The following is an 18,416-nucleotide window of genomic DNA, read 5'->3' as shown; positions in this document are numbered from 1 at the left end:
TGGGATTACATTAAGCTAAAAAGCTTCTGTACAACAAAGGAAACAATCAACAAAGTTAAGAGACAACCTACAGAACGAGAGAAATTATTTGCAAACTATGCATCCAACAAGGGATTAGTAACCAGAATATATAAGGAACTCAAACAACTCAACAGCAAAAAAAAATCCAAATAATCCAATTTTAAAATGGGCAAGAGATCTGAATAGCCATTTATCCCAGAAGATGACATTCAAATGGCCAAAAGGCGTATGAAAATATGCTCAACAACACTAATCAATCAGGGAAATGCAAACCAAATCCAAAATAAGGTTATATCACCTCCCCTCAGTTAAAATGACCACTAGCAAAAAGACAGTAAGTAACAGATGATGGTGAAGATGTGGAAAAAGGGGAATGCTTGTATACTGTTGGTAGGAATGTAATAATTTACATTATGACTAATGTAATAATTTACATTATTCAAGTCACTATGAAAAAACAGTATGGAGGTTCCTCAAAAAGCTAAAACTAGAACTACCATATAATCCAGCAATCTCATTGCTGGGTGCATATCCAAAAGAAAGGAAATCAAAAAAGAAAAGAAAAAAAAAAAGAAAGAAAGAAAATCAGTGTATCAAAGAGATGTCCACACTCCCATGTTTACTGTAGCACTATTCACAACAGCCAAGATATGGAATCAACTCAAGTGTCCATCAACACTTAGGATGAATGGATAAGGAAAATGTGGTATATATACACAATGGAATATTATTCAGTCATTAAATAATGAAATCCTGTCATTTGCAGCAACACGAACGAAACTGGAGAACATTATGTTACGTGAAATAAGCCAGGCACAGAAAAACAAATATCACACGTTCTCACTCATGTGGGAGCTAAAAAAAAGTGAGTCCCATGGAGGTAGTGAGTAAAATGTTGGTTACCAGAGGCTGGGAGGGGTTGGGGGAAGCAGAGATGAGGAGAAATTGGTTAATAGGTGCAAAAATACAGTAAGATAGATGACATGATTGTACAGTAGAGCAATTATAGTTAACAAGAATGTATTACATATTTCAAAATAGCTAGAAGAATGTTCCCAATGCAAGGAAATTAAAAACGTTTGAGAAGATGGGTAACCCAACTACCCTGACTTTTGATCATTCGACTTTGTATGCATCTATCAAAATATTACATGTACCACATAAATATGTACATTTATCAATTTTTTAAAAATATGGCATTAATTAATGCTTTGTTAATTATTTGAACCATTCTGTTCTTACTACAAGTAGTATTTATCCTACAGAGAACCATTAAGAAAAAGAATAACTTGCAACTGCAGTAACCTGTATAGTAGCAACTTAATGCTTTCTACTCAATTTATTCAATGAACATTACTACTAAGCAGCTACTCTGCGCTAAGCACTCCACTATATCCCAGATAAACTATCATGAGCAAAATTAAAGTCCCCCTCCTTTACAGAGAAAGTCTAGTGATGAAGACAAGACCAAACACAAAGAATACGTAACACTGATGCCATACATATAAATTACAAGCGATTTGTGCTATGAAAAAAGATGAGGACAGGTAGGTAGACTTATCAGTCTACAAGAATGAGCAAAAATGCTTCAGGGCAGGGGTTTTGCTATCATAATCTTAAATAATACTCACATCTTGGACTTTCTGGATGAAAGGATCTTTCCATTCAAAGACCACAAAAAACAACTGAGCACTTTTTTCAGCAGCTGGCCTCTGGTCAATGTAGTTAACCACACTTGTCTAGATATGGAGGAGAGAAAGCAGTGTTACCACCTCTGGGTGCCCTTCCCTCGCCTGTGTCCAGGGAAAGGAGAGAGAGTAGGCAGGGGATCATAGACTGTGGTTCTCTTCACACTATCTTTTGGAGACAGAGTGGCAAAAATCTCATATATACAAGATCCTGACACTGGTAGCAGAGCTAAGGCTTTACCTTGGTTTCCACAGTTCTCTGGGGAAATGGGATCTGTGATGTACAATAGGTGTTTGGGATTGTCACTGAAATTTGTCACTAGGTATCTGTACTCACAATTAAACCATATTCAGGCCAGGCATGTTGGCTCATGTCTGTAATCCCAACACTTTGGGAGGCTGAGCCAGGCAGATCACCTGAGGTCAGAAGTTTGAGACCAGCCTGGCCAACATGGTTAAGCCCCGTCTCTACTGAAAATACAAAAATTAGCCGGGCGTAGTGGTGGGCGCCTGTAATCCCAGCTACTCAGGACGCTGAGACAAGAGAATCGCTTGAACCTGGGAGGCAGAGGTTGCAGTAAGCCAAAATCGGGCCACTGCACTCCAGCCTGGGGGACAGAGCAAGACTCTGTCTCCAAAAAAAAATAAAAAATAAACCATATTCAAACTACCATGTAAGACTCACAATTAAAAGCAATAAAAATCCCAAATTTCAAAATACTTGGTTTTCAGACCAAGTATTTGTTTGAACTTTCAACCCTTGTTTCAACCCTTCAGGTTTACAGGGACAAAGCACAGCTGCATAGATCCACACAGCTGAGCATTCCCTGTAAATACTGAGTAGAGGTGCTTGGTGAGATCTGGTAGTCAATTACTAAAGAGGCTGTGTGGCATAACGGAGAGCAGACAGGTAGCAAAGGCAGAAACCAGCTCCACCCAGAGGCTCGGATCCATCATCGAAGCTGAGCCTCAGCTTTGCCACCCGCAAAGGTGAACAAAATGCCTACGTCACTACAGTACGGGGGCATGCCTATGTGAGAGCATTCTAAACTCTAAAATGTGATTTTAAAACACATTAGTTAGTTGTGTTCAAAGGAGCTTATAACACCAACAAAAGACTTCCAATTTAGACAGTAATAAAAGACACTAAAATTTCTTAAATGTAAAGGTTCACTGGGGTTTTCACCCTTTGGTTTCGGATCACAGTGGGAGCTACCAGAAGAGCCAGGGTAGGTGGGGTTGAACTTAGGTAAGTGAACACAGTCTCCTTCCTCAGAGCTGTTGTGGGGCCAGATAAGAAAGGACTTGAATTTCTTGGAGCAAATTTGGATGTAAAAATCTGGGAGATGACAGTTATCTTACAAAACAGGAATACTGTAAGGTCCAATCACCGGGAGGGATTGCCACTTCCCAAGGCAGGAAAAATAGCCTTGCTTCCTCGAAGAAAACTGGCTTTGAGCCTCTTCCAAGTATCCAGCCTGGACTAGTTTGAGGAGCTAGGGCTCATGAAAGGACCCTGTTTACCACTAATCCAAGACAGTCCCCTCCTGCCTGACTTCTGGCCAGTGACAGCCTAGTTGGCTGGAGTGTGTCCTTCTGCTCCAAATGAGCATCATGAGCCACTGGGATACAGGAGGAAAAGACTAGCTTCTTTAGTATTTATTTTTATCTCATCCTTTTAACATTTCTGTTTTTGAATGTTTAAAATGTATATAACATTAGGACAATAATAGTATGTTATATCACCTGCAAAGTTGTATGTATATGGAGTATATGCTCAAAAAGTCTTTACTAATGGCAAATCTGGACAAAAAGCTTTCAGCCCACTGGCCTAGCAGCCAGGAGATACAGCTGGCATCTCTTACTGTGACACCCATGAGAGCTGAAGAGGACCTTAGGAAAAGGATCAACATGCACACTTGGGACTACTGTGTCTAGTCTCTCTTCCCTGCAAATAATCAATCTGCTATGCCACTGCCAGCCCCTCACAGTGCTGCTAGATACAGGACATCAGACACGACTGGACGAGTTACTGACCTCTCTGCAAGCCGCAGTGATCTCTGCCCCACACATGCATTCTGTGAGGACTGGCCGGTATGTGCGCTGTCTGCAGAAGCACACACAGACTCTCTGGCACAGCGTATGAAGCCCTCCATGGGGGTCCCTTCTCATCTTGACCAAGGCCTACTCACCCTTAAGGCCCTGCTCAAAGGACCCTTCTCTGCAAAGCTTCCCTCCACCTCAGACTTGAATGTGGAAAAGTCACCAGCAGTTTCGAGCAAACCCAGAGCCACCTACCTCCTGCCGGAACTCCACTGCTTCCCGCCCATCCTCCTCCTTGGTCTTCACCAGTGACATCTTGACCCAGGTGCGGAAGCCCCCAGAGAACTTCCAGCTGGAATAGGCACTCTCACAGGCCTGCATGAAGCCTACCCTGTTTGGGCTTGGAGGAAGGAAGGAGAAGGAAGATCCACGTCAATCCAGGTCTGGCAGCAGGAGTCGGAGCCCCCACTGCAAGCTGGTTTCCTTGCTGGCACAACCAGGATGCTGCCCACTCCCTGCCTCCTCTCCAAACTGTGGTTGCCTCAGCAGGGCTGTCAGTCACCAGCAAAAGCAAGGCCCATCCCAGTTTTCTCTCCGTTTGGTTTCCAAATGGAGGGGGAGTTGTCACTGGCCTCAAGGCAGGAACATGATCCCTGAAGCTCCCAGTGGGAGAAATCCTCCTCCCTCCTCCCATCATTCCTATCTACTGCTACCAAAGCTGTCCGCAATGAAGTTGGCAGAAGCTCCTCAGAACACGGCGCTCACGGCTCCTCAGAGAACTCTGGACTTGAGCAGAGCCTGAGGAAGCCCTCACTGGCCTGTCAGCTCCCTCTGGAAAGCCCAAAGAGGGGAAGAGGGTTCCTTGGGGAGCTCTCAGCCAGGTGGGACACCTACAGCATCGGCCCCAAGACAGTGCAGATGCAGCAAAATCAAAGCGAACATAAAAACAAGTAAAAACTGCAGCAGCGTCCTGAGGAAGCTCACAAAAGGAGTGTGGAGTGGGGGCGGGATCCCGGAGGAAGTCTTCCAGGAGGAAGGCAAGATGGCCAGCTTGAAGCAGGGAAGGGAGTAATTCTAGGTGGCAGAAAGGGTGGAAAATGCTAAGGCAGAGGCTCTGGGGTGGAAGAACAAAGCAGTAGTGGTGTGGAATGGAGGCAGCTCGCTGCACGTCCACTGGGGAGCAGCCTCCCTGCCTCGGTAGCTGCCTCCCCGCTTGCTCTGAATGGAGCCTCTGTGGTCAGCCGGACCAGGAACTGAGTCTCTCTCAGCTCAGGCACATGAAGAAAATTCTCCTGCCCTCTAGGCTCCACGGTGTGACCCCAAAGCAGTGTGTGTGGAGCAGACAGGAACTTTCTGATGGTCAGGAGACATTCATCCCTGTAAATCAAAGACTAAGAGAGGTGGCGGAGCTTCCATCATCATACTAGAGATGCAGTAGACCCTTAAACAACACAGGTTTGAGCTGGGCGGGTCCATTCACACATGTATTTTCTTCCGCCTCCGCCACTCCTGAGACAGCAAGACCAGTCCCCGTCCTCCTCAGCCTACTCAACATGAAGGCGACGAGGATTAAGGCCTTTACAATGATCACTTCCACTTAATGAAGAGTAAGTATATTTTCTCTTCCTTTTTTTTTTTTTTTGAGACGGAGTCTCGCTCTGTTGCCCAGGCTGGAGTACAGTGGCGCAATCTAGGCTCACTGCAACCTCCGCCTCCTGGGTTCAATCGATTATCCTGCCTCAGCCTCCTGAGTAGCTGGGACTACGGGTGCATGCTACCACACCCGGCTAATTTTTTGTATTTTTAGTAGAGACGGGGTTTCACCATGTTAGCCAGGATGGTCTCGATCTCCTGACCCTGTGATCCGCCCACCTCGGCCTCCCAAAGTGCTAGGATTACAGGTGTGAGCCACCACACCTGGCCATGATTTTCTTAATAACATTTTCTTTTCTCTAGTTTACTTTATAAGCATATAGTCTATGATATATATAACCACAAAATATGTGTGGTTTATGTTATTGGTAAGGCTTCTGTCAATAGTAGGCTGTTAGTAATTAAGTTTTGGGGGAGTCAAAAGTTATCCACAAATTTTTGGCTGCACAGGCAGGAGTGGTTAAGTTTGGTCACCCCAAACCCCAAGTTGTTCAAGGGCCAACTGTATTTCAGGCAAACACACACTGAGCCCTAGGGCAAGACGTGGGTCCTGTGCACACTGGAGGGGTGGGGAGTGGAACCAAGGAACCACACAAGAACTTGCCCTCAAGAGGACTTACAAATCAAAGGCAACTTCCCCTACTCCTCAGCAGCCCCAGGCAATGGCAAGACCAAACGATCTCTCCAGAACCAGTCAGCACTATGTGCATGGACAGCCAGCGTGCTCCTCCACACCAGCTTCGCTTAACTTTGTGATAAGACGTTGAGTGGACCAGCCGAGCTCATGAGGTCCCTTCCTGGGCCAATGGGTCATCGGGGAATGTCCCTTCCCTTCCCTGCCCTCAGCCCTCCATCTCTAGCCCAGGGATGTACATGGCTGGAATGAGATCAAAAGTAGACAGTAAGCCCACTGTGAACTCTAAAAGGCCACCTTTGCAGGAACTCCTGGAAAGAAGAGAAGAGGAGGTAATCAATGGCGCTGAAGTCCTCACTACTGTTGTTCAGGCGGAACTGGAGGAAGACCAGCTCCCGCTTTTTCACTTCCCGGGGCCCCTGGACAATCAGGGCAGATTTCTGCAGAGAGACAAAGGACAGAGTCTCAGTCCTGGGAGAGCACACAGAGGTCTCTGGGTCTGAGGGCAGAAGCAGTGACTGGAAAGCCCATAGCTCCTCGCCCAGTGGTCTCCAAAGGGACCACTAGCCAGACCCTCCTGTTCAGGCGAGAACAGGCCCAGGCTGGGACTCATGCTCATTCCTGGGGAGCTTCCCCCACACGATGCCCGACCAGAGCTGAATGCAGCTCATTCTCTGTCCACTTTTCTCATTGGTTGTTTGAGTTATGGAAGCCCTTAATTTAGCAAGGAAGTTCACTTTCATCTGTTACGTGTGCCAATCTTTTCTTCCAGTCTGTCATTTTTCTTTCAACTTTGTTTCCAATGTCACTTGTCCTATGGAAACTTTAAATTTAATGTAGTGAAACCTATGAACCTTTTTTTCTAAAGTTAATCTATAAATTCAGTTTCCATCACAGTTAAAAGTCCCAATGAATTTTTTTTGTGGAACTAAGCAAGCTAGTTTTAAAGCATACTTAGAAGAACACGTGTTCAAAAATAACCAAGACAAGTTTGGGGATGGGGAAGACTGGTAGGGAAGGCACTATAGGGAAACTTATAAACCTATAAACCATAAAGAAACCTTTTCTTTATAGCTTTGGGTTTTGCTTGCTGACGAAAGCCAAAATTATATCAATATTCTCCTCTATTTCTTTATAGCATTTTTTAACCTTTTTTACATTTACATACTTTATATATCTGGCTTTAAGCTCTGCATATAGTGTGAAACAGGGCTCTAACTCCTACTTCCCAAACAATGCATAGAGACAGGTTTTAAAGCCTCTTCCCCTCCCTGCTTTATCCTATACTAAATTCAATATAGAACCAACATCTGTGTCTGCTCCTGGCCCTAGCAGAGCCCACACATTTGTCTGTCTCTGTCCAGTACTATGCTGCTTTGATTCCTGTGGTTTTCCACTGTTTCCAGATCTGGGCCGGTGCCCTCCCCACTAGTCTTCCCCATCCCCAAACTTGTCTTGGTTATTTTTGAACACGTGTTCTCCTAAGTACGCTTTAAAACTAGCTTGCTTAGTTCCACAAAAAAAATCCACTGGGACTTTTAACTGTGATGGAAACTGAATTTGTAGATTAACTTTAGAAAAAAATGTCTTTTACATCAACTCATATGGAATTCCACACTGACTATTAATATTGCCACTTCTGGTCTTCGTTGCATTTTCCAAAGACAGCTTTGTCCATCTTACTTATTTTTCAACCTTTCTGTGCCATTTTGTTTTAAGTATGCAACAGAGAGCACTGTCCCTGGTTTCTATTATCCATTTCTTCCTTTAGTACTAGAATGGCTTTCCCAACCCAGGTTTCAGCAGAATCCACTCCCCCTGCTGGAGCCTCATCTCTGCCCTCAAATGTAGCCATGTGATGAAGTTCCTAATGTGTGGAAGAAAAGGAGACTCATTCAACTCCATGCCATTTCCTGAAAAGGGAACTGCTTGCCCTCCACTTCTCACCTTCCCAGGCATGGGCATGTGCACGCGCGCGCGCACACACACACACACACACACTGCCCACATGGACCAGAACAATGCCCAGGGGACAGCACAGTGACAAGATAAAAGTCATGGCTGGACCATCCTATGAGGCAGCACTGGCCACTATGCCACACAGCCTGCATGCCAGGACTGTTCTCAAAGAGAGGAGGAGACTTCTCCCTCATCTCAGCCACCGTATTTGCAGGTTTTGTTTTTATTTGGTAGCTTAGCTTATACTCTGACTAATACACAATTTGTTAACTGACACTGGAATGTTTCATGGTTGCAAAAAAATCTAAAAATGAGGCATCAGCCAAACATTTGGGCGGTGGGAAAATGGCGGGCAGTAAGGAAATAGATAAGGATCCCGCAGGCTGGAAAGGTGGCAAACCTTATTGTACCAGACAGAGCATTTGATAAAAAATAACTACCATTAAATTGAGAGCATGAAAGAAAGCACCAGAAAATCACAAAATTCCGAAGATGTTACAAATATAACAGGATGAGACCCTCGACTAGGGTCACTTTCACATGGACTTGATTAGATGCGAACAGCCAGAAGCCTACAGTTTCTGAAATCTCACTGCAAACAAAGGCAATGGGAGGAGGAGGCGGGTAAGAAGCCACCCTCCCAGTTTGTGATTGTTTAGCCCTAAAGCCGCTCACACAATCAGGAAGTGAGTGGCACAAGCTGTGCAGCCACCAGGGAGGGCGTATTTTCTAATATCCACTTCAGATATGGCCACAGAGCATTACCACCAAGGCAGAAGTTCCAGGGACAAGGCCAGAGCACATAGGAGTCTCTTTCTGAGGGCAGCAACAGGTTCAAACCAAGGAGCTTACTTCACGCCAAGAAGGCGTCTCACCGGTCCCACCCCGCAGGGTTCCAGCACTGCTGCAGAGCAGAGCTGCGGGCCCTTCCCCTTCGTCCTTTTCCAAACGGGAGCTCTACTGCTCTCATCGTGTTCTTCCTCCACTGCTATACGCTGGTTTGGGTAGGAAACTTGGTGGATAGGAAGGAGATAACTTCTCTGTTAGTTTATAGCTTGTGGACTTCAAGGAATTGATGGAGGAGACAAACCATCACTCAGAGCCGGGGGCTAGTAGCTGTATTCAACTTCATTTCCATAAAAACAACTCTCTCTTTGTGCCCCTATTTCAAGGGTTTTTACACTACTTAGTCGAATCATGTAACGACTGTAACAAGTGCAACTGGCCTACACGGGTTTGGAATTGACCCTCACTAACTCCTCGTAAGCGTACCCTTCAACTGCGGGAGGAGAAGAGGGCATCCAGAGAACAGGCACTTGGTGGGCCGGAAGCAGCCATGAGTGTTCATTAGCGTGTTTTACAGAGGGATGAAGGGAGTTGGGAATCCAGACAGAGAGCTTCTATTATACATATAACTCCACATTGGAATTGTTTAAAAGTTGTTTTCCTTTTTGTTTTAATTAGCTTCCATTTCCCTATTCTAGAGTCCATTCTATTTGTCCATCTTGGTCTTTTTCTGTCATTGGTTTCATGCAAATGTCTAGTGACCATTAATTCTCCATTCTTATTTATGAATGAAGGATTAGGTTGACTAGTATAGGTCTGGGTTTTGATTTCTTCCAAAGTAGTAAATTTCTGTTTCTCTAATAGGCCTCTCCCTTGCATGGGAAAACTAAGTATGCTCTGTGGAAGCACACTGAGTATTCCAGTGTGTTTTACTCTGGGAAGAGTCCTTTCCTTTAGTTCTCTCTCCTTTTCCATTGTAGAAGTCTGCTCTGTTTCCTATGCCTAAGCAAAGAATCTTCCCTTAGCTTCTGTAGAGAATGGTTCCAGGGTCTTTTACCCAGAAGCAACCATCCCCAGCGGCTCTGCATACCTGGGGAGGGTATAGGGTGTGTCTGGCCCAGCCAACAGGCAGTCCAGTAATGACTACCCTGCTTTCTAACAGCGCTGATTCCAAGCTGGGGGTTTGGCAGGAAAGCTTGTACCTCTCCAGCAGGTCTCTCCTGCATCTCTTTTGGGTTAGGGTTTTCTCTAATTTCTTTGCTCCACCAATCTGGCCCAAGCTCTTTTTCATACTTTATACCAGTTCCTCAAAATGTCTGGTCCACTGGTGATATCCTTTCTTTATGTGCAAAGCTATTATTGATGTTCTAGTCCGTTTTAGCTCGTTCCTTACAGAATCATTTCAGCAGAATTTTAGGAGGGGGCCTAGCGTACACATACTAACGAAAAAATATTAGTGCGATTCTTTCATCTTAAAACCCACTAACAGTTCCCTGTTACCCAAGGGAGCAAGTGAGGCTCTACAGCACGATGCATGTTCTTTTCTCATCTGGCCATTACTCTGTCCACAGCTTCATCACCCATTAGTCTTCTAGCGCTCCTGACCCTATGAAACATCTCCCCACCAACTGCAGTTGTGCCCAGAGGCGCAAGCACAACATGTCGTCTCTTCCCTTTAGGTCATGGTGCAATTTCCTCTGCCTAGAAAACCTTTCCTTCCCAATTTCATCTGGAAAACTTTATTGTAGCCCCTTTCAATCCTTTCTGAAGCAAGGAAATGAGATGTAAATCAAAAACGGCTACCCTGCCTTTGAAACCCTGTGCAGTGCCACTCCTCCAGGGCACTCCGAACCCCATCCCTTAGTCATCCTTCCCAGCCGTGCTGTTGTATATGACAATACGGCCAGCCCAGGGCCCAGGAGTCGTTGTCCCCAGACCAGCACTCCTTTACGCTGGCATATTTATTTCAAACTACGGATTCCCAGGCCCCACCTAAGGAATTATAATTCGGTTGGCTTCACATGGAACCTGAAAATTTGTATTTTCAAAAAGTATCCTGGCAATTCTGTCAAGCGGTCAGGTATGGGACCCACTTCGCTATATCACACCAGCCCCACCCTTTAGCCCTGTCATTCTTCCATCGGGGACAGGGTCTCACCGCACTGTCAGGAATCCCTGAGCATTACTCAGCAAAGGCTGGAGGCCTCACTGTCCTCCCTGAATGCAAACGAGCCAACCACAGCCAAGTGTCCACGTGGCACAGCCGCATGTCTGCTTGGGGACCGAGGCCCCACACTGAGTGAGTGGAAGAAGGAGTGTGGGGCTAACAGAGCAGCTGCCCAGACCCAGCTCAGGCAGACCGGAATTACCACAGTCTGATTGGAGAAGGGGTCCGTGTAGTTGATCCTCTGGGTGGTACAATTCATGTCACCCGGCTGGCCAGGGCTTGTCAGAGGAGGAATGACCTCATAATGGTGCTTACAGCTGAGCAACTGGGCCTGACCGGGATACAGGGCAATACCTGGAGGCACAAACAGGAAAAGCAAGTGTCAGAAATCACAGTCCTGACCACATCCCTGAAATCATCTCACATCTACCAACAACCTGTGTTCTGGACTTCCTGGATGACTGCAGGGAAGGGAGAAGAAAAGGGTTTCAGAGGGTGAGGAGCCACATCCCCTGGCATCAGAAAGCCCCGCTCTAGCAGAGGGCACAAGCCCCTCCTCAGTAAGCCCCTGGCCAACCTGGGATCCAGCCACCCTGATGCCCACATCAAAACCCAGTCCCCCTCAGAGCCTCGCTCCACACCCTCCGAGGGAGTGTCTCTTGACTCAGCCCCGCTGTGCCATCCCTCTGGGCCAACACCCACCTGCAGAATCGCTGGGAGGCTCTAAGCTGTGGAATTCCTCAGAACTCATTTTGTCTCTTAGACTGGGAGCCCCAAGTGTGCGAGTCACATCCCAAGAGTCCCTCCCTCTTCCCAGCCCAGGCACCTCTACGGACAGTAGCTGTCCAGCCTCAAGGGCAGCAATGCTAAGACGGCAGCACACGGTATCAGAGACAGACTTCAGAGAGACTAAGAGACCAGACAGAGAAAGTAAAACCTACAGATAAAGAAGACTCAAGCAGACACACAGAGAAGAGGGACAAACACAAGACAGGAAGAGATGGGCAGAGGAGCCATGACCAGCACAACTGACTCTGCTGGAGGCTGGCAGGAAGCCCCAGAGAGAGGGCACCTGGACTCTGACTCTGCCATGTGAGCAGGCCCTCCCGCAGGTCACTCAGGGGCATCTGTGGACAGAGCAGGTAGCACACACTGGGTAGACAGGGCCAAAGTCACACAGCTCATGCCTCCTCATTTACTCTACAGCCCCCAGAGCATCCAGTGCCAGCCTGTACCCCAGAGCAGACAGCCTGCTCTGTAGCAGAGCAGACTCCCACTCAGGGACCAGACACCCCAGTGGGACAGGTATACCCAGTGTGGCCTGGGAGTCCCTCTCCAGGCAGGGTTCCTGTCTACCTTGAATGGTCTCACCTCCCCTATCACCCTCCCCACCCCACAGTCCAGCCTTGACTCCTGCTTCTCCTCATCCCTGCCCTCTGGCCCCAGCCAAGTTAGTCTCATCCTCTCCAGAGAAGCCCTCTGCCTCCCTAGACACCCCTTCGCTCTGCTGATCCCCATCCCAAAGACATTCTCTTCCCATCTATGTGCTTTTCAAGGCCCAGCTCAAATTCTACCTCTCTGCCAAGCTTTCCCTGACCCCTCTAGTAGCCTGCAATAGCTACTCTAGGCTCTGTTCATTTCTCTCCTCAGCACGTACCACACTCCCAATAGCAGCTCTTTGGGTGTAGACGCTATACCTAGACTATGCTTGGTTGGACTCCTCTGCCCTGCCCATAGTGCCACAAATACAATGGCAGCTCAGGGAGTATCTGCCAGCCGACACCCTAGATCTGGGGCCCTGATGCCTGGCCCAGGGGCAGGCTCTACCTGGGGCATCATAGCGATCCACTTCCTTGTAAGACACAGACATGACAGGGTGCTTGAGTTTCTCACGAAAGTCTGTGATGGTCTGGTAGACCAGGAAGACGGCCACAGCCATGAGCAGCAGGTAGATGAAGATGAGCAGGACCGAGAAGACGTTCTTCAGGCAGGCCTTGCTGAAGCGGATGCTGCTGGAGGCAGACTCGCTGTCCAGGCCTGACAACAACAAAACACCACGTGACCCAGGACACAGGGACAAGGTACAGCCAGAGATGGTCAGCAACCTCCAGGCCCTTGCCTACCTCACCAAGGAGGTGAGGTCACCTGCACGCCCAACCTTTCCACCTCACCCCACAAATCCTAACAAAGGGCACCTGTAAACATTTACTACACAGCTTCTCCGCCAGGCAGAGGACACCAAGCTGAAGGAGACTTATTCATTGTCTTTAAGGAGTTTACTCTCAAAAGAAAAAAGATAAAAGATAAAAAAAAATAAAAATTTTAAAAGAACAAGCAAAAAAAAAACAGAACAGAAAAAAGGAGTTTACTCTCTAGAGGGATAGGCAGTTACAATCCAACAGCCTACCCCTCTGGCCTTATCCCTCACCACTCCACTTCCCCAATTCTCCCCGCTCCACCTCTCCTCATCGACTTTCTGTTCTTCTGGCGTGCCCTGCTCAACCCGGGAGCCTCTCACATTTACCATTCCCTCTGCTTGATTTTCTTTTCTTCCACAGCTGACGCCTCACTCATCCTAAGCCCCGAAAGCTTTTTGCTTGGCATGTGGCTTCCAACAGTGACAGAGTCACTATCCTTCCATGGAAGCATTTTAATTTAGAAAGACATTTTATAGGCCAGGCGCAGTGGCTCACGCCTGTAATCCCAACACTTTGGAGGCCGAGGCGGGCGGATCACCTGAGGTCAGGAGTTCGAGACCAACCTGACCAACACGGTGAAACCCCGTCTCTACTAAAAATACAAAATTAGCTGAGCATGGTGGCACATGCCTGTAATCCCAGCTACTCAAGAGGCTGAGGCAGTAGAATCGCTTGAACTCAGGAGGCGGAGTTTGCAGTGAGCCAAGATCGTGCCATTGCACTCTAGCCTGGGCAACGAGAGCGAAACTCTGTCTCAAAAAAAAAAAAAAAAAAAAAAGAAAGACATTTTCTTGAAAAAGCCTCTCCTGACCCCTAACCTTTATTTGGGCACCTCTTCCTGAATGTCCCCTACTTCATCACTCTGCAATGTCATGTCTATACATCTTTTTCTCCCCCTAGGCTGTGAGTTCCATGAGGGCAGGGATGGGGCCAGTCTTACCCATAACTGAATCCTTAGCCCTTCATGCTATGCCTGGAACATTCTGCATTTACATGGTGACTGTTTAAACACGTCCTGATGCCATTGGTACAACACAACTCTGTCTCCCCTACCTCCCTCACAAAATCCTGAGACTAGAAGCTAGATTAATCTCTGTTATGGGCAAAACTGTATCCCCCACCCTCAAATTCAGGTTGAAGCCCTAACCCTCAGTGTGACTATATTTAGAGACAGGGCCTTCATGGATATAATTAAGGTTAAATGTGGCCATAAGGATGAGGCCTGATCCAACAGGACCAGAATCCTTATAAGAGGAGGAGACACTAGGAGCACAAGCACACAGGAAAAAAGTTCAAGTGAGGACACAATGAGAAGGCAGCTGTCTGCAAGCCAAAGAGAGAGGCCTCACCAGAAATCAACCCTGCTGGCACCTTGATATTGGACTTCTCGCTTCCAGAACTGTGAGAAATAAATTTCTATTGTTTATGCTACTCATCTGTGGCATTTTGTTACAGCAGTCCGAGCTGACTAAGATACTCCCACAGGGTTCCCTGTGCCCTCTCTGCTCCTCAGCTGAAAATGGAGCTCCCTGAGAAGAAGCCCTATTTCCTCCACAGCCCAGGTTTGCACAAGGCTGAGAACAAGGGAAGCATCTGAACATAGGCCCCAAAAGGTATCTGCTTGGCATCTGGCTTCCAACAGTGACAGAGTAGCAGTGTCACATCACCCTTCCACAGAAAACAATTATAAACTTTGGACAACATATTTTAAATTATTTGAAGGCACTTAGAGAATGATCAAAAGCAGGTAAAAATTGAAAGAGAGGCTACCCTTGAAAGAGAACTGTACTTGGTGAGATTTATACACCTGTAGCTTTTTGCCTAAGAATACATGCCAATCCCTATAAGGCATGGTTCAGAGTGACAGGGACAAAGTTCAGGGCTGGAAGGGCAGCCAGAAAGTTCAGACAAAACCTTGAAAGGGAGGGAGCCACATAGGGGGTGAAACTCCCAAATTGGCAACTAAATATATGTTCAGATCCTTGGCTGGAGAACCCAAGGGGGCCAGCACAAAGTAACAACTGGAAATTGAAAGAACTGCATGGAGATTTCAACTACGGCTAATGCAGTGGAGATAGGAGTTTAGAGCTGAGCTTAAATCTTGCCATACTAACTATATGCCAAGGAAAAAAAATACCCTTCTGAAGATCATAACAGAATCTAGAATCTCTACATCATTCATAATGTCCAGTGTTCAATCAAAAATCACTAGTCATGCTAAGAAACAAGAAAATGTGACCCGTATTCAAGAAAAAAGCAATCTATAGAAACCAACACCAAGATAACCCAGTGATGCAATTTAGCAGAGAGGAACTTTATGGCACTTAAAGGAAAATATCTGAATAAGGAATAAAGACAAGATCAATAGAGAAACAGAAACTAATAACAACAGCCAAATATACAGAATTTCAGTTTTGCAGGATGAAAAAGCTTTGTGGAGATGGATGGTGGTGATGGTTGCACAGCAATATGAATGTGCTTAGTATCACTGAGCTATACATTTTAATGGGTAAGACGATGAGTTTTACATTATGTGTATCTAACCACTGTAAAAATGTTTCATTAAATTTTAAAAAAAAGATGGAAATTCCAGATCTGACAAGAAATAAATGAAGTAAAAAGTTCACTGTATATTTTAATAGCAAAAGATGGCAGAAAAAGAGTCAGTGAACTTGAAGTTAAATCAACAGAAACTATCCAATCTGAAGAAAATATTGAAAGAAAAAAAAAAAAACAAAAACAAATGGAGCCCAGAAATTGTCACAGTATCTAGCAGTGTAATGACATGTAACTGGAGACAGAAAATAGGTCACAAAAAATATCTGAGGCCAGGCACGGTGGCTCACACCTGTAATCCCAGCACTGTGGGAGGCTAACGCAGGTGGATCACAAGGTCAAGAGATCGAAATCATCCTGGCCAACGTGGTGAAACCCTGTCTCTACTACAAATACAAAAATTAGCTGGGCATGGTGGCATGCACCTGTAATCCCAGCTACTTGGGAGGCTGAGGCAGGAGAATCACTTGAACTCGGAAGGCAGAGGTTGCAGTGAGTTGAGATCACGCCATTGCACTCCAGCCTGGGAAACAAGAGCAAAACTCCATCTAAAAAAAAAAAAAAATCTGAAAAAAACAATGGCCCAAAACTGTAGAAAGACATCAACTTACAGATCCAAGAAGCTCAATAAATGCCAACCAGGATAACTTAAAAAAAAAAAAAAAAAAAAAATTGCGAGGCAAATCATAGTCAAACTGCTAATGTAAAGAAAAGAGAAAAATCTTGAAGGCAGTGAGGGAAAAAAATATATATATATATATACACATAGATATATATTACATATAGTGCACTGATACTAACTACAACCAATTTCTGAACAGAAATAATGGAGGCCAGAAGACAACGGAACATCTTCAAATGCTGAAAGAAAAAAAATTTTTCGTCTACCAGTATAATTCTCTAACCAGCAAAAGTTCAAAAATGAAGATGAAATAAAGATATTTTGAAACACAATGGCTGAAAGAATTCATCACTAGCAGACCTGCACTACAATGCATGCTAACAAAAATTCTGAAAGCTAAAAGGAATTGACACTTAGATGGTAACTCTCAGATGTAAAGAGCACTGAAAATGTTAAATAAGTGAGTAAAACAAAAAGGTACTTAAAAAAAGGTTAAGACTGCCTACAGCAGAAATTACTCAACAATATTGTAAGGTTTATAACTTGCAATAAAGAAAAAACAGAGAAACAAACAAAAAACCCCAGCAAGACAAATAGAAAACAGCAAAATGGTAGTCAAATCCAGCCATATCAATAATTACATCAAATGTAAATGGACTAAACCATCCAATTAAAAAGCAGAGACTGTCAGTCTGGATTAACAACAAAACCCAACCATATGCTTTGATAGCAGATTTCAAATACAAAGACACAAAAGAGTATCTGCTCATAACTATTTCATTTTACTTTATTTAAAGCGCAAAAGCAGGCGCAGCACAGAACTATCCAAGCCTCCTGGATTGCTAAAGACAAGGAAATAATTCATTCTTTACTTATACAAGATCAAGCACCAACTCTACATGCAAGATTTTGTACTAGGTGCTTCAGGGAGATACCAAATGAAGGACTGATGGTCTCTGATCCAAAGTGCTACAGAATTCAGAAAGATGTAAGGGTATAAAACATTAGGTTTCCTTCAACTGGAGGAAGAACGGGAAGCACAGGGAGAGGGGCAGTTATCAGCAAAGACTCTGTGGAGGGGGTCATGTTAGTTCTGCACCTAAACCACAAGGAGAATTTTAAGGAAGAAATAATTTGGTTTCCATTATTCATTTATTTTCTGACTGAAAGAGCAGATATACTGTGCAGTGGTTAAGAGCATGAGCTTTAGAGTCAGAGTTTTGAGCTCCAGCTGCAGCTTTGCTACTAACTACTCCATGATCCTAGACAAGTTACTCAGTGCTCTTAAAGCCTTACATTTTTATCATTTCCATTTTACAGGATTTTTGAGAGAAGTAAATGAGAGAATGTTGCAAAATGCATTACATAGGGCCTGCTCAATGGTAACAATTATTGGTACCAAAGAAACAGAATGTACCCTCTACCCTTCAAACAATGAAGTGCCCAATTATGAAAATAGCAAAAATAAAGATCATAGAACTATAATCTCTTTTGAAAAATAAATCTGAAAAGATATACGCTGAAAATAAAACGGAGGCAGGGCAGAATGTAGCGTCCTTCACATAGTAGGCATGTAATGTTTCCATGTTTGTCAAATGAATAAATAACCCAAATAATAGATGAACTAAGTCTTGCCATGCTAACTCAATCCGTCAGAGAATATTAGTGCAATCAAGCATGTAAAACTATAAACCAATGAATGTTCCTTGCTGTTTTTTGGCAAAATACTTTAGAAAGTTTTTACTTTACACAGGAATGCCAATTTCCAGAACCGTCTGTGAGGCCCCTTTAGGTTTTAAGGAATAAGTTACTGTGGGCAGTGGAGATTTACCCTACAGGTACAAGGATAAGTGAGAGCCCAGGAAACCCAATGGATAGCTGAGAGCTAAGCCACCAAGGTCCACAGCAGCTCTAGTTGTCCAAAAGGAATTAAAGCAATTCTTTCTCATCTCAGCTTCTTTTGTGTTTGATTTCACTTTTGCCTCTACCTATTGCTAATAGACACTGGTCAGTTTCTGCTCCTTCATGCCTTTGCTCTCTGCCTTCTTTACATGTTTCTCTCATGACCCTGCTCCACTTTACTAAGTCC

The 18,416-nt window shown here is 45.1% G+C and overlaps 1 protein-coding gene across 8 annotated transcripts in view; it reads right to left on the bottom strand.

The window, feature by feature from the left end:
• PACC1 (proton activated chloride channel 1) overlaps nucleotides 1-18,416 on the bottom strand; it is a 44,330-nt gene that overhangs the window by 10,023 nt on the left and 15,891 nt on the right. For 7 of the 8 annotated variants that reach the window (XM_021933359.1, XM_003918786.3, XM_021933357.2 and 4 more), the window contains 5 exons: nucleotides 12,779-12,988; nucleotides 11,154-11,305; nucleotides 6,337-6,479; nucleotides 4,008-4,152; nucleotides 1,653-1,760 (listed from right to left, as the gene is read on the bottom strand). In XM_021933359.1, the coding sequence (XP_021789051.1) occupies nucleotides 1,653-1,760; nucleotides 4,008-4,152; nucleotides 6,337-6,479; nucleotides 11,154-11,305; nucleotides 12,779-12,988 (758 nt within the window). The remainder of the gene's footprint in view (nucleotides 1-1,652; nucleotides 1,761-4,007; nucleotides 4,153-6,336; nucleotides 6,480-11,153; nucleotides 11,306-12,778; nucleotides 12,989-18,416) is intronic. The other variant, XM_009199024.2, reaches the window with a different exon arrangement.

The sequence above is a fragment of the Papio anubis genome, chromosome 1, assembly GCF_008728515.1.
Source record: "Papio anubis isolate 15944 chromosome 1, Panubis1.0, whole genome shotgun sequence".
In the NCBI taxonomy this organism is placed as follows: Eukaryota; Metazoa; Chordata; class Mammalia; order Primates; family Cercopithecidae; genus Papio; species Papio anubis.
Note: the sequence above shows the minus strand (reverse complement) of the source record. Positions and strands in the feature narration are given on the sequence as shown.